Source organism: Aptenodytes forsteri, unplaced genomic scaffold (genome assembly GCF_000699145.1).
Source record: "Aptenodytes forsteri isolate BGI_AS27 unplaced genomic scaffold, ASM69914v1 Scaffold63, whole genome shotgun sequence".
Classification (NCBI taxonomy): domain Eukaryota; kingdom Metazoa; phylum Chordata; class Aves; order Sphenisciformes; family Spheniscidae; genus Aptenodytes; species Aptenodytes forsteri.
The window spans coordinates 755,024-769,458 of NW_008794709.1; the positions used below are offsets into that span (position 1 = coordinate 755,024).

At 43.2% G+C, this 14,435-nt stretch overlaps 1 protein-coding gene across 1 annotated transcript in view; it reads left to right on the forward strand.

Moving 5' to 3' along the window:
* The window catches only part of HIVEP1 (human immunodeficiency virus type I enhancer binding protein 1), a 128,246-nt gene that overhangs the window by 59,253 nt on the left and 54,558 nt on the right, over positions 1-14,435 (forward strand). The window contains exon 2 of the mRNA XM_009273691.2: positions 8,979-9,032. Within this exon, the coding sequence (XP_009271966.2) occupies positions 8,979-9,032 (54 nt within the window). The remainder of the gene's footprint in view (positions 1-8,978; positions 9,033-14,435) is intronic.

The following is a 14,435-nucleotide window of genomic DNA, read 5'->3' on the forward strand; positions in this document are numbered from 1 at the left end:
CCTTGCAGTTGAGGATGAGTGCTTCTGGAGTACCAGAAAGATGGATGGAAAGTTTTTCCCCTGTTTGGCTGGCAAGTGGCTGGCTCGACTGTTTGCTGCTTTGGTATAGGATCTGTATTTGAGAAAATACAGAAAATAAAGAAACCTTTTGGGCCCCACGTGTTGTTATTTTTACGTATGTTTCTGGTGAGTGGAAAAGTTGTGGGTTTTGTTGGGTTTTTTTTCCCAAATGCTTGCAGGTTTTTCACTGGCATTTATTTAATTTCTGTGTCAGGCTTTAAAAAAAAAGAATAAATTAAAACCACACTTTTTTCCAGTTTGGGGACATCAGATCACAGGCCAGTAAACCTACCAGGGGGAGGGAACCTGCCTCAGAGCAGAAGGTATGAAGGTCCTTATAGCAGCAGCTTGGAGAAGGTGGTGAACTAGAGCGACTTGAGGCTTTAATATTTTGTTTTAACTTTTAACCCTGATACTGGGTTAGGTATAGAAAAAAAACCAAAAAGCCAAAATTAAGCCTGGAACAGCCCTAGAAGCTGTTAAATAATTATTAAGCAGGTTTTAGTGATAGTAATCACCCTGTCCTAGGTACACAGCTAGAATTTGGCAGTGGGGCAGAACAATGCTCTAGCATCAGCATAGCAATGGTGTAATTATTGTGCTAGATGGCTGATTAGGAGCTATGCAAATGGAGCTGCAATCAGTACCTGTGTTTGTGCTTTGGTACGGGAGGGAGACAATGTGTAAATGAATTATCTCTGGTGGCACAGCTCACGGCTCTCAGAAGTACACATAGGATCTGGGATCGCCTCGCTTTGTGGGGCAGGTGGGAAAAGGGACTAGCCGTGGAAAGTGCCACCCTTGCACGGTGGCTTACACAGGGTGAAGAGGTGCCAAGCGGGAGATATTTCTGAAGATACTTCACCTGCACTTCTGATTTTTTTGTGCTTGGCAGCTACCGTGCCTGTCCCCACAGGTGCCTCGCTGTTTGCTATATCCTTCTGTAAGGCAACAGCTATCCAAAAATCCTCTTCCACCACCGCCCCCCCGCCCCGTGCTCAGTTTTTAATGAGTTTAAAAGCCTCATAATAAAAATTCAAATCATGTAAACAAAAAACCCGTTGAAAGCTCCCCAGTCATAAATTGACGACACAGGAACTGAGTTTGGGTTCATATGCAAACTGCTTGTGTAATTTATGTGCATACACCATGTCAGCCTCATCAGGAGCCCTTGCCATGCTTAAGTAATACATGTGATAGCAAGGGTATAGCTATTATATATTTAACTTATATACAGCCTCTCCATTGACTGTTTTATTCTATATACAGTATAGCTGTTCATTGCTGATACTAATTTAATCTGCAGATTACAGATTGTATTTTCAAATAGGCAAGCCTCTTTTTTTCTTAAAATGAAGAAGAATAGTAGGAGGACTTTTATCTTCTATTTTCAACGGGGTTATGTAAAGTATCTGTCATGAGTTTTTCATTTTTAAATGCAAATAATTATATATGGCAGGGAGTATGATGAGCATTCAAAGTTGACATTAAAATGAAAATGCATAAAATTTTCCTGAAAAACTGATCAAACAGGTCATTAGTCAAGGTTATAATGACTAGTGGGACATTTTAAGATGTTTTAAATCTCATTTAAGATGTTTAAAAAAGTAGTTGATAGTTTTTAAAATGACAGCTGCTCCTGCATCATCCTACTAGTTGCTAAGAATTTTGAATTAACATTTCATAATTTTTAAGAGATTCCCCACCCCCCACACCCATCTTACAGCTGTGCGAGCGATCTTCAAACCCGGTAGCATCTGAGAAACTGAGATTTAATCTGTTTTACCTTGCATTTATGATAGGCTGGGGACATCCGTGCTATCAGGCTCAGTGTTTGGCAATCCACTAAGCCGTGGTACTGTGATTCTCTAAGCCCTGGCCTGGAAAGGAGAAACCACGAAACAAACCGTATGCCAAAAAGCATCAAGTTCCCACACTGTAAAATTGAAAAGAAAGATGTAGGGACTGTTTTTGCCTCATCTGATCTCTTCCTTTTAATCTTGAGTGTTCCTCATTAAATTAGAAAAGGGAAATACATGGGGACAGAAGAGTGGTTTCTAATTAAAAGCAGGTTTAAATTTGAGTGAGAAGAGTGCCTCGTCCTGTGGGTTTCCTGAAATGTCTTTTTGCTGCTGTTTGCCAACTCTGTAGGTGTTCATTTTGCGGCAGGAAGGCAGTGGTGGGAGCTCTGGTCCATCGAAGGCGTCCTCAGGTGCCCGGGTCTGCCAGCCCCTGCACGTCCTGGCTGCCGGGTCCCCTCCTTCTGCAGCAAGGGCTGAGGGCCGGTGCTGCCATCCCTCCTTCCCGCTGCGAGCCTGGGGTGCAGTTGTGACCTGCTCCCCGGCTCTGCTGCGTGGGTTTTGGGTCTGGAGCCTCCCCCGCTGCGCGGGGAAGCCTGCATGCAGAGGCCTGCCGAGCCTCCGCTCTTCCCGAGGACGGGCAAGAGGCAGCATCCCGCCGACTGCGCCACCAGCTGCGCCACGCTCTCAATTAACCTAATGGGCTCCTTGTACAGACAAGACTCTTGCCTCCCCCCCACCCCCCTTCTTTTTTTAATTAGCTGGTTAAGGGAAGTCTTGGGATTCATCTCAGTTAACCAAAAAGCATTAGAACTACAGCGTTCTTGTTTTAGCAGGTTCTAAAGAGCCTTTCCTCCTCCTAGTGAAAGGGAGAAGCCAAGCATCGCAGCCTCCTCGCAGTGGGGCACGGGCGCTTCTGCATCCTCCCCAGCCCCTGGCAGGTACCCTCTGCTGCAAGCAGGGTGCCTTGGGATTAAACGCTGCCTCTGGTCCTGAGGGAACCTGCCACCCGGGGAAGCGCTCCAAGCTTGCATCAGCTTCGCGTGGTGCATCAGCATCGCGCGGCTGCCCTTCCCGCCGCGCCGCTGCCTGCGCTGTGTGGGCACGGATGCTTGAAGCATGAGGCTTGCCTTTGGGGGAGGTGTGAAACGGTTCCAGTGGGACGTGGGGGTGGGCTCGGGTCCCTCCATGTCAAATCTGAGCTCTTCTTCATATGCCGTGCTGGTCTGCACCCCCCGCCTAGTGCTCAGGGCATTTTTTAATTATTATTTAGTTAGTTAGTTATACATGGTGTTCTTCTGATGCTTTCAGAAACACTTCTCATCCAGTGAAATGCAAAGCACTTTGTTTCTGGTGTGTGAGCCTGGTGGGTTTCAGTAGTCACAAGATGGAGATTTCCACACAGGGTCTCAGCCTTGTTTCGCTTGCTGTCTGGATTTAAGTAGCGATGGGAAACGCAGAGTTTTGAACTTTCATCAGTTGTTTTCTCAAGCTGTGCCTTCCCGTCCCGTCCCCGTCCCCCCCCCCCCCCCCAAACCCACTTATGATGCTGTTCTCAGTAATACTTCCCAATGTATATAGTGTGATTGTGTTAATGCACTTCAGCTGAAGAATATTTTGTCAGTGCAGTTCTCTGCTAGTGATCTGGATGATCAATGCAAGAAAGTATAATCAAAGCAACATCTTTCTTCGTGTCCATTGAAAAACACGCAAAGTGATTTTTAAAATTACTTTTCAGATGTATTCTGATGGAGTAAGGTAAGAGAGAGTGAGTTTTTTGAGAAAGCAGCAAGAAAAACTGTTGCCATCTGAAGCTGTTTTGCTGGAGGTGTTTTTAGGATGACTCAGGCGTAAGGCCTGAGACTTGTTCTTGCCTTTAACTCAAGGGGAAAAAAAATGCTGACATTTTCCTTCCAGCTATTTTGGTTGAATATTTGAATATAAAACCCTAGCCTTTCAGGCAAGATATGAACTCGTATTTTTTAAAGTGTTGATAAAGTAGCCTATTCTTAGCTTCCAATACAGTATAAATCTGCTCATTTTCCACTTATCCATAAACAGAGTACATGAGATAAAAAAAATAAAAACAAAGCCCTTTTTATTGTTTTAGAGCAGAAGTTTTGTGTCTTCATCAAGAAGCCAAAAAAAAAAAGCCTTTTTACAGTGATACAGACACATGCAAATATGTGCAATGAAAAATACTAGTGTTTGGGCATTTTGCTTAAGTTTAATGAACATTTCCCACCCACCACCCCCATGTAAGCTTTCCTGGTGGCTTAAAAGTAGTCCTCCTCAGTGACTGCTGCTCCATTCCAGTGTGTGTTCTTCACTGTATGGGGCGACTTGTTCAGCAGAACAAAGTCATCTCATGACACTGGCATGGGGACTCCCTTTCGTGAGCAAAAGAGAGAGGAGTTTTCTTATGTGCTTTTTAAAAAAAAAAACAACAAAACAAAACTCTCAAACAAACCCACAAATGGAAGATTTCTTTTGCTCCAGCTTAAATTGCTGTCAAAAGTTACTGGTTTCCTATTTTGCAAACCTCACACTTTTCAGTATTTCTGCTTTCCTTGCTGAAATTCCTCAACCTTTATTTTTCTTCCTTAACTGACCATATAAATAAGGCCTTTAAAGGTTTTCTTGAAAATTCCTAATGCATTTCTAATGCACGTAAATATGTTCAGGTTTGTATACGTTAATGTGCTGATGTCTTTAAAAAAAAGAGTAAAGATCTTTATAAACTACGTTTTATTTGTGGTGTAATTAAAATCTGTGAGGTTATACCTCTCAGTGAAGATCAAAAATAGAGAATGTAAAGCTGGTGAAAAAAATGGTTTATTTTTTCATTTAAAAACCCACCACAGCACCACCGTATCTAACTCAGACTGTTGGTATCCGTTTAATGATCTATCACAGCAGGAGGCGTGTAAAACAAGCATATTTTAATGCATGCCAATCTCCTTCCTTGCGTTCCTAAAAAGCACAGTTACATTACCTATTTAAAACCTCAAGGAATTTGATGACGTTTCCACGCAGCAGATACCTGCTGGGAGAGCTGTGTTGGACAATAATGTGAAAAGGTTTAATACTGGAGTAAGAAAAGCCATCGCACCCATGTTGTTTCATTTTATTTTACACACATACACATATATGTGTGTGTGTATATATATATAACTATTACGTATATGTGTTACGCACCTGCCTGGGATAACCAAGAGCTGGCTCCATGGCTTGTGACACTGCTATCACGTGGAGTCTCCTCTCTATGCAGCGGCACATATGAAGATTTCCTCTTTTATTGTTGCTCTGCTTTTCCCCCCTCTAGGAAGCACTTAGTGAGAAGTGTCCCATCTTAAATGACAGTGTGTCTGTCACCATCATCATTTGCTTCTGGATGTGTGCTGCTCCAGAAGGCTGTCTGCCGAAGGTTGGGGAAGTTAGGATAGGTCTTAAAATAAACTGGTCATCAAGATACGTACTATTCTGTCATTTTATGGGGAATAAAGAGGGTGCCATGCCTGCCGTGTATTAGAAATTTCCATTAGTTAAATTACTTTCCTTTATCCTAGTAGAAGCAAATAATACTCCAGTGATAAAGAAATGTTTCCTTTATAAAATTTTCAGATTAGGCAGTATCTTCAGTATCACAGGTTTAAATCTGAAATAATACTAACACAAGGGAGTATTGGATCGGGTAATATTATTTGCAATTGATAGTGGACTTTGCAGTTTTCAGTTCCTCCTGCGTTTTGCAGATGATTTTTGTGTAATGTATTTTTGCTTATAAAGAGTTTTCAAAGGTGTGTACCGTTAGAGAATCTATAATAAAATTATGAAAGAATATGGTACATTGTCTGAAATGATTTGCCTCAAAATGTTTCACATAAGGCTAATTTAATGAGACAAAGGAGAAGGAAATGACTGGATAATACAAATTTGATGTTAGTTAGCAAGTTATTGTTGGCGTACGTGGGAGTTGTCAGAAGAACAACTGCGTTTCGGTGTCAGTGGGGTGAGTGGTTCACAGCCTGCCCTTCCCACCTGCTCCGTGGCGGTTCGGGATAACCCGGTTCTTCCTTCCAGCCTGAAACGCAGCGGTTTGTAAAGTAGTCGCCCGTATAGAATCTGTAGTCGTAAAATGCGGCAGGCTGGGAAGCAGCTGCCACAAATTTCATTCAGCGGTGTTAAACAAACATGCCTTGGTGCAATAAGAAGAGCAGGTAGCTGTGTGATACGAGTCGTTACATGGGTGTAGTCCTCAATGAAACGTTTAGCAGGCAGACCCGTGTTAATACCCACACCTCATTTACAGTCAAAATCAGTGTCTCGGTTTCCAGAACCAACATTGAATTTTTTCGGTGTTCACGATGCTCAAAAGTGTTCTGCACAGAGATACCTCCATAGGTAGGAAGACATATATGCAACAAATACAATTCACTGGGGAAACACTTTGGGAGATGCAGGAAGTGCAGGAGACCTCCTGGCTGTACACCAAGCACATGTTTACCTAGTTATTATTTCTGTTATCTGTGTTTCTTTGTTTGGGATTACAGTCTGACAAAGAAGTGGTTGGGGATTTCTGATAGGAACGCAATATTCATTTATTTATTTATTCAAAATAAGAGAGAGAGAATTCAGCTAAGGAGATCAAAGCATTTAGTCTTTCTGGCAATCCAATGTAGCATGCTTCCAAAATACTTAAGTAATTTTTCTCTATAAAATAGGATGATCGTGAATTTAAAGGCATACATTTATTGTAGCACTTATGTGAAATATGCAGATAATTCTTTTAATAATGAAACTGCAGTTGTCTGTGTACTTAAGTGTAAATTTTGGTGACAAATCTTCTACATCCTCTCAAGATAAACACCATATCTTGTGCGTTACGTATATCTCTAAACAGAGGGGAAATTAGTTTGATAGCCAATCTATGGTTTTGATTGCTTGTTGCTTTTTGGTAAATCTTACAGCTCCATTTACAGGGTTAATTTGTTGATGTTTTATTTTTTTCCTGTGTGTTGTGTATTTCATCAGCTGTTGTGCAACTTTGTAAGTTGCTTATTCCCTCACCTTTCTGTAAAGCAATAATGAGTGGGAAAACAGTATAAGATTGTTGGATACATTCTTCTCTAATAGCATTAGTGGCACATGTATATAAAAGATGCTTTGTTCATGTTTCCTCTTATTTTTGTTAGAAATTGTTATTTACAGCCCTTTCTATACAAAAATGTATAGATACATACAGTATTTCAGCTGTAGCTGAAATCCAGGAAGATGTTAAATATCAAGTCTTCATTGTTCAAAGTAAGCCTGCGGAACTGGGTTGGTGAAGAGCTAGCAAAGGGTCGTTCTCTGAGTTGCTTGTGTTTGTCTTCAGCAGACAGTAAGTCAGTACAAAAGAGGCTGTGTATAAAACTTCACTTTAAATATATATGTATGTCTCACTAACCTCAGCAGAAGAAGGAAGAGGCTTGGCTTTTAAAATTGTGGTGGTACTCTTTCTCATTAGCAGCTTCATTCGCTGTGGCTCTGGGGGTCTGCCCGGTTGGCATCCTTGTGACATGTTTTGGTGCCTTCTCTGGGACAATGTACAGGAGAGAAATGGTTGAGCTTTAGTGAGGAGGGGAACCTGGTACTAGTTTTGAAAGGCAGAAATGCGGAACTGGAGCGAGCTGAACAAAACTCAGTCTTACAACCTGTGAAAAGGGTTTGTTTCAGTTACAATTTTTTGGTTCTACTGAGAAAATAATTGGAAAACAGTTTCAGACTTCAACTGTGAACAAAAGGTTCCAACGTACTTGAGTGGTTCAGCTCATAAATATTAGAGAAGTCATTTAAACCCACTGATTTAAAAGTCTGTTGAAGAAGGGACCATTTTCTAGAAACCTTGTTGTATAGGAACGGTGAGTAAAAGTCAGACCGAGTAACAGCCTCCATGCTTGTGAAGAAAGAGGTGAGGACTTTGCAGAGCTGTTCTTCTCCATCTACGTATGGCAGCCAAGAAGTCTGGTATTTCCCAAGTTGTACCAGTACAGTTGGAGGAGTTTAGGGTGAATCCAGTTATGTTCTATTCTTTCAATTTAATTTTATAAAAATTGCCTCCCCCCCCCCCCCCCCCCCCCCCAAACCACAGCGGGGCAGGGTGCCCATCACCCTGAGGGATGTGGGGGTCCCATCGCTGGGAGGGGCAGGAGAAAAGCTTTCACAGGTATTTTGGAAAATGAATAGTTATATCCGAAAACCACGTTCCAAGCTCAGATCTTGGTTGGTCAGGCAATAGTTCAATGTGGAGCTCAGCCTCTCCCAGTGCCGCTGCTTCTTATCAACACAACCTCTTATCCTGAAGCCACTCAGAGGACTGTTTGCTACCAAAAAGAAACTGGTCTCAAGTTTTTATTCGTTCCAGTTGCCCCTTTTCTTGTTTCTTGCTCTGCACATGCAAACGCATGCATCTGCAGAACGAGGTCCCCGTGTCGGGGGGGTGGGGGACGCAATTCCCTTCCCAACTCCAATGTGTTTTGGGGCAGCAGGCAGTCTGCTACAAACAGGGCGAGAGTAAAGACTCGAGGCCTCCTCTTGCTCCTGCTGCATGTGTATGAATTTCAGGTAGTTTCACAGAGGAATAGGCACAGGGCTACTGCTCACCTCCCGCTACTCCCATGTGACAGTATTGGCTCTGTTGCTTCACGTAGCAAATCCTGTTTGCTCTTTGCATCACCATGTTTAATGCCACATTGTCTTGTTCTAACAGCATTTTTCAAAAATGTATTAAAATACTCCGTAATGCACCATAATACCTATTCCAAAGAGTCCCCTGACTGCATAAATTATTGTAGATGGTACGAAACTATGGTGGGATTAGCTGTTGACTGCAGATCCAATGCCAGTGCTTTTCTTTCTGCAGTTTCATGTAATTTAACATGTCAATAGTCTTGCTGGTAAAACATAATAAAATTTTATATGGCCATGTTACTCATAATGTACTGCATATTTACTTGTGAATGGTATCGTTCCTAAATATAAACAGATTGCTCAAGACAGATTTCAGTAAATGACTTTCTGAAATCTTGCTTTTTTTATATATATATATTTTTTAATAATGACTTCTCTTTCTTGCAGACAAAATTGAAGAAGCACAAAAACAACTTAATGGAACAGAAGACCAACAGAGAGGTAATAAACGAACCCAAAAAATGAAATAGAAGAAAAACACATTGCCATTCTAGAGGCTGATCCAAAGCCTTCCTGCATCAGTGAAGACTCCACTGGGCTGGGCACTGGATGAGGCCTCAGGCATGTCGATCTGCAGATCAGGGGCTGTGATCTGTAATGCCCCAATTTTGCTGAGACACAAATGCTTTGTTTTAACCACTTGAGTAGCTGCGTTGACCTTGATGAGACTGCTGAAGCTGTAGCATTAGGGGTGTGCACAAGTTACTGACTACAGCCTGTGCTAACTGTTTGGTTCATTATATGATTTACCTAATCATTAATAACCACATTTGGTTTATGACAAGCAATATGTGATGATTTCTAACAGATGCTGAAGGGGGATTGATCATCACAGGTTATTTTAAGAAACAGATGACCTGTGACAGATTCAATCTGTGTGTTAGAGCTTAGAAAGCTGGTGGAAAGTCATTGCATTTCAAGGCTGGCTGACTGCAGTGGTACCTGTTTGGTTGTGTGATAAAGCTCATCTGCACACCCGCAGAGGAGCCCAGAGAGACATTGGTGGGGGGAGCCCATCATGGGAGAGCCATGAAAGGTCCATGTCCACAAGCCCAGAGGAGCACAGGGGCTTGGAAACCCAAATTAAGGACCCAGAGGAAGGGAGGCCCTGTCCAGTCCCCCCTCAGGGCTGTTCCAGCAGAGCCTCAGTGTCCAGGCATGAAACCCATCACCATGAGCAGCTCTCTGGGTTGCTTTTTGGACTAAGGGCATTGCTAGCTGGGGGTGTGGGAAATGTTGGGGGATGCAGGGGAAGAGCTTTTGGGGATTGCACAGGACTTATTATGGAATGCCTAGGGGAGGAACTAAAGGTGGGAAAAGGGAGGGATTTAGGTGATATGGGGAGGAAGAAATGTGGGAAATAGAGGGATAACAGAATAAAAGGGTCTGTTTGCATGTTAGCAGGGGCTGGCTAGGATGCTTGTCTGGCAGTGCCCTGCTCCTGACCAGCACAGTCTGCCCTGTCTCCTCATTAAACTCCACCTTCAACTGTTTTCCAGCGAGGGACTCTTTACTCCCTGTGTGTATGGGGGTCTGTGGTGCAGCAACTGGAATGGTGCAGGTGTGTGGGTGAGCGCATGGTTGTTAGCAAGGATCAAGCTGGACGAGACAGCGAGTAGGTGAAGTGGGCTGGAGGCCAGGATGGGTTTGGAGGTCTCTGAAGGTCATCTCTGGGTGTGGGAGCGGCTGCGTGTCTGTAGGGGTGAGAGCACGTGTCTGTGGGGCAGCTGTTGGGACCAGGGGAGTCCTGGACAGCTCTGCGTGTGAGTGCACTCGCCTGCCTGCCTGCAGCCTCTGGGGCTGGGGGGGGGGTCTGCCTGCCTGCAGCCTTGAGGGCTCATATGTCCAGGTGACAGCAACTGAGAAGACTGGGATCCAGGGGCGGCTGCTGGGCTGTCTGAGCCCAGGCTGCTGAAGGGTCCACCTTGGACATACAGATACATTCCCATTAATGGACTTCCATCCTGCTCAGCCGGAGCGGGGAGCAGGATGAGGCCGTTTAGGGTTGGTGAGAGTGCTCTGAGTGTCTGTCTGGGATCTGTGTGTCCAGCCATATATATGGATATATATATGTATGTATGTGGTGTATATGTGTGCTCTGTGTGCGTGTGCCTATTGGAAAAAACATGTTGAGCCTCGCTACTGGTTGGACCTGGGGGCATGGAGCGACAGCAGCCTCGCCTCTCTCGGGCTGCCGGATTCAGCCTGAGATATTTTCCTCTAACAGTACCACGTGTCAGTGCTTTGTCTTGTTCTGGGTAGGCATTCACTTCTTGTGTCAGTGAGCTGTCCTGGCCTGTGACACATCTGTGAACACCGTTGTAAATTGTTGATGCTCTGTCCTGGAAACAAAGTTTATTATCTTTTGAAACAAGGAACTTCAAAACTTTTTGAAGATTAGAGAGCATAAGAGATACCCGAGCAGGGTATCTCAGCAGGGTCCATCTGGCTCAGCATTCTGCCTTCAACGGAGGCAGTAGGACGTACTGTTTAAGGATAGCACATAAGCCTGGCCACTTTCTGCAGTCCATTCCCCTCATGCTGTCCACAGACATTGGATTAGGTGTGTCTGCCTCATCCCCTTAGTATCTAGACATTTTTGGACCTGTTATCCATGAATCCTTTTGATTAAATGCTGTCTGCATCCAGCATAGTCTGGCAGCAAACTGCAGAAGTTCACTACCAATCACATTAAAAAGTACATTATTTTACCTTTTTTCTCAATTTCCAACTGGTATCAACAGGTGTCGCTCGGTTCAAGCATTGTGCGATTTGTTAAATAGCAGTTAAACATTCACTTTATCCACTGCCTTCGTGATTTTATGAACCTCGTCCATGTCCTTTCTTTTCTCCAAACTCCTGACTGGTTTAGTTTTTCAAGGGAAGGTTTGGTACAAACTGTCTCGTGTGAGCGCCAGAACTGTGATGTTGCTCCACGTATTTGTAAAAGGTGGAAGAGAAAAAAAAAAAAAGTGGCTAGATGGTAATAGCAGTCCTTCAAACATTTACAAAGACTTTTCAACAAACTAGACCTTCTACTAAATAGTTTGGATGTATTTTTGTTTAGTGGATCGTAGATAAGTGGTATTGTCATCCAAACGTAAAAAACTTGGCGTGTAAAGTATTGCTGTCTGCTCTTGTTGCTGTTGGCCTTGCAGAATTAATATTGGTCTGGATTATTTTTTGTGATGGATATGTTCAAACTAAAGATGAGCTAACCTCTGCTTTGAGGCGTTTGTTCTCACATGTGGCCCAGTAACACCTTTGCACAAAGGAAGACAACTTCTCTAGTGTAAACTTAACAGTGTACTCTGAAAAGGATGGGGTTGCAAAGATTTACGTGATGGTAGCACTCAGCTTTCAGCATCTCAGAAGTCAAAGAGATCATTGCTTAATTTTTGACTCCTAATCTAAATTCATATGGCTGGCAATTGAAAAATAAATTTTTACATAGAAAATTGATACAGAAATAGCTGAGATAATAAGGCTACTCTTTTCAAATGAAAAATGTCCTCTGCCATTTTTTCTTTTAGTTTCTTAAATGTCTGAATAAATAGATTTCTTGGTAATATGAAGTAAACGAAATTATTTGAAGTTTTAGAGTCTGAAGGCCACTGAAAAAAGAAAATATGTGTTTTGAGCTAAACAAGTAAACAAAAATGTGCACATATTCACATAAGTTACTTTAAATCACAATCCAGCGTATACAGATTCACGTGAAGTATGGCTATGTGTTTTTTTCTTCTTTGTTCATTTATATTGTCTTTCAGTTCATCTAGATCACTTTAGATTTGTTTATTTCCAATCTGAAAGGAATATGGAATGTAATTTTGTGGATTTTTCATAAGTTCACTACTGCTCTGTCAGTATCAGAGCTGTCAGTGGCATGGCGTATTTGCAGGGAGGAATTTTTTGTAAGTTTAATCATGCTGGGTTTCTGCTGACTAGCATTGTGCACTGATCAGTCATAACTTTGTACATGTCTGGGATTTAAGTTAAATTTAATTGACTACAAAAAGATATGTATTTAACACCTCATTTTGCCATTAGCTGTAGTAATCCAATTAAGTGCAAATTGGAATAGGTCTCTATTAAGTGGAGGTGGAGACAGTAAATGAGCAGACGTAGTTTTCAAGTTTGCGGACTTTGGTTATTTAGTACAAAGTTGCAACTGGAAGACCTAGTTTTTTATTGTTTGCAGTGATAGTCCACAAATATATTCAGATTATGGATATTCACATGGCCTGCCACTTGAGACCAGAAACGTGTTCGTTAGGGGCCATGCTCACCTTCCCGCTCAGTGAGTATGTAAGGTGGATAATTCTTGTGTCATTTCATTTTCTCTCAGCTGCCCAATTGCTGCTATGAATTTTCAGTAGGAGAAGCTGTGCTTCTCTTTAGCTTTGATGATATCCAGCTCCCAAGGCTGTTTTACACCCTGGGTGTACCCCTGCTTTGGGGTTGGATTTCATCTTCTGACACACGTACAGGGTTTCATTAGTGTGACAAAGGAGGTCTTGCTCCCAGCGAGTGCTCCACCTGGTGTTCTTTAAAACCTGGAAGGGATGGTGAGCTTGAACTACAGAAAATTTCTCCTTGAGAAGGCAGTGAAAGCTTTCTCTGATGTGGGACCCAGTGGGTATCATGGGCTGGAAGGCAGTCAGCCAAATCTGACTGCTTTGTCTTTGATCTACCCCTGGCCATCCTCCTAAGAAAGCCATCCCAAGAAAGTCTCTCTGTCTTCTCCCTTCCAGACTGGTAAAGTCAAGTCCTCTCAGATCCTTGTGATTACCACAGAGGCTTCTGATTTGGTCATCCCCAGAACCAGTTCAGCCACTGAAGGCCAATATGAAGCGCTGTAAGCATTTGTTTTCTTCTTTATCTGTTGCAGCAGTTCTCTGCCTTATCACAGCCATCTGGGTCCTAGGTACATCAGCTCCACCAACACTGTCATTGTATTCTTCAGGACTAGTGGAACTAACTTGGCTACCTCCGTACTTGGGACCAGCGATGCTAAGACTGCCGCCTAAATCTCTATCTCGGCTTCTGAAACTGTTCAGGGAACTAAAGTTGGTGACAAACTCCAGCAACACCAGGAATTGCCATAAAGTGGATGGCAGATCCCCAAAAGAACCATCTCATGGCCTGATGTATACTCTGCATTGCCCACCGACCTGGGGTCTATGTGGCTGTTAGGAGTACTATTCTGGACTCAACTACATCAGTTCAGATAACTGCTTCTTGCCATGTCACAGCCAAAACGATCAATGATAAATGGTTAGATCAGATGGAAGATGGATTTCCTCATCCTACTTCTCAGTCATGGCAATTGCTGTGTCCTCAGAGTATAAGGTGGTCTGCAGTGGTCTGGGGACACGCGTGTGTTCCTCAGCCTCGCTGCAGTTTAGACTTGCAGACTGTCATAGTTGTTTGCAGGTATGAATTCATCCCTCTGAATAAGCTGCTGTTCTTGTTTGAATTTCTACTCAAGTTTTTGACTTTCTGCAGTGTCGTGGTTTAACCCCAGCTGGCAACTAAGCCCCACACAGCTGCTTGGTCATTCTCCCGCAGCGGGATGGGGGAGAGAATCGGAAGGCTAAAAGTAAGAAAACATGTAGGTTGAGATAAAGACCGTTTAATAGGTAAAGCAAAAGCCGTGCGCACAAGCAAAGCAAAACAAGGAGCTCATTCACTACTCCCCACTGGCAGGCAGGTGTTCAGCCACCTCCAGGAAAGCAGGGCTCCATCATGCATAACAGTTGCTTGAGAAGACAAACACCATCACTCTGAACGTCCCCCCCTCCCTTCTTCTTCCCCCAGCTTTATATGCTGAGCATGACGTCA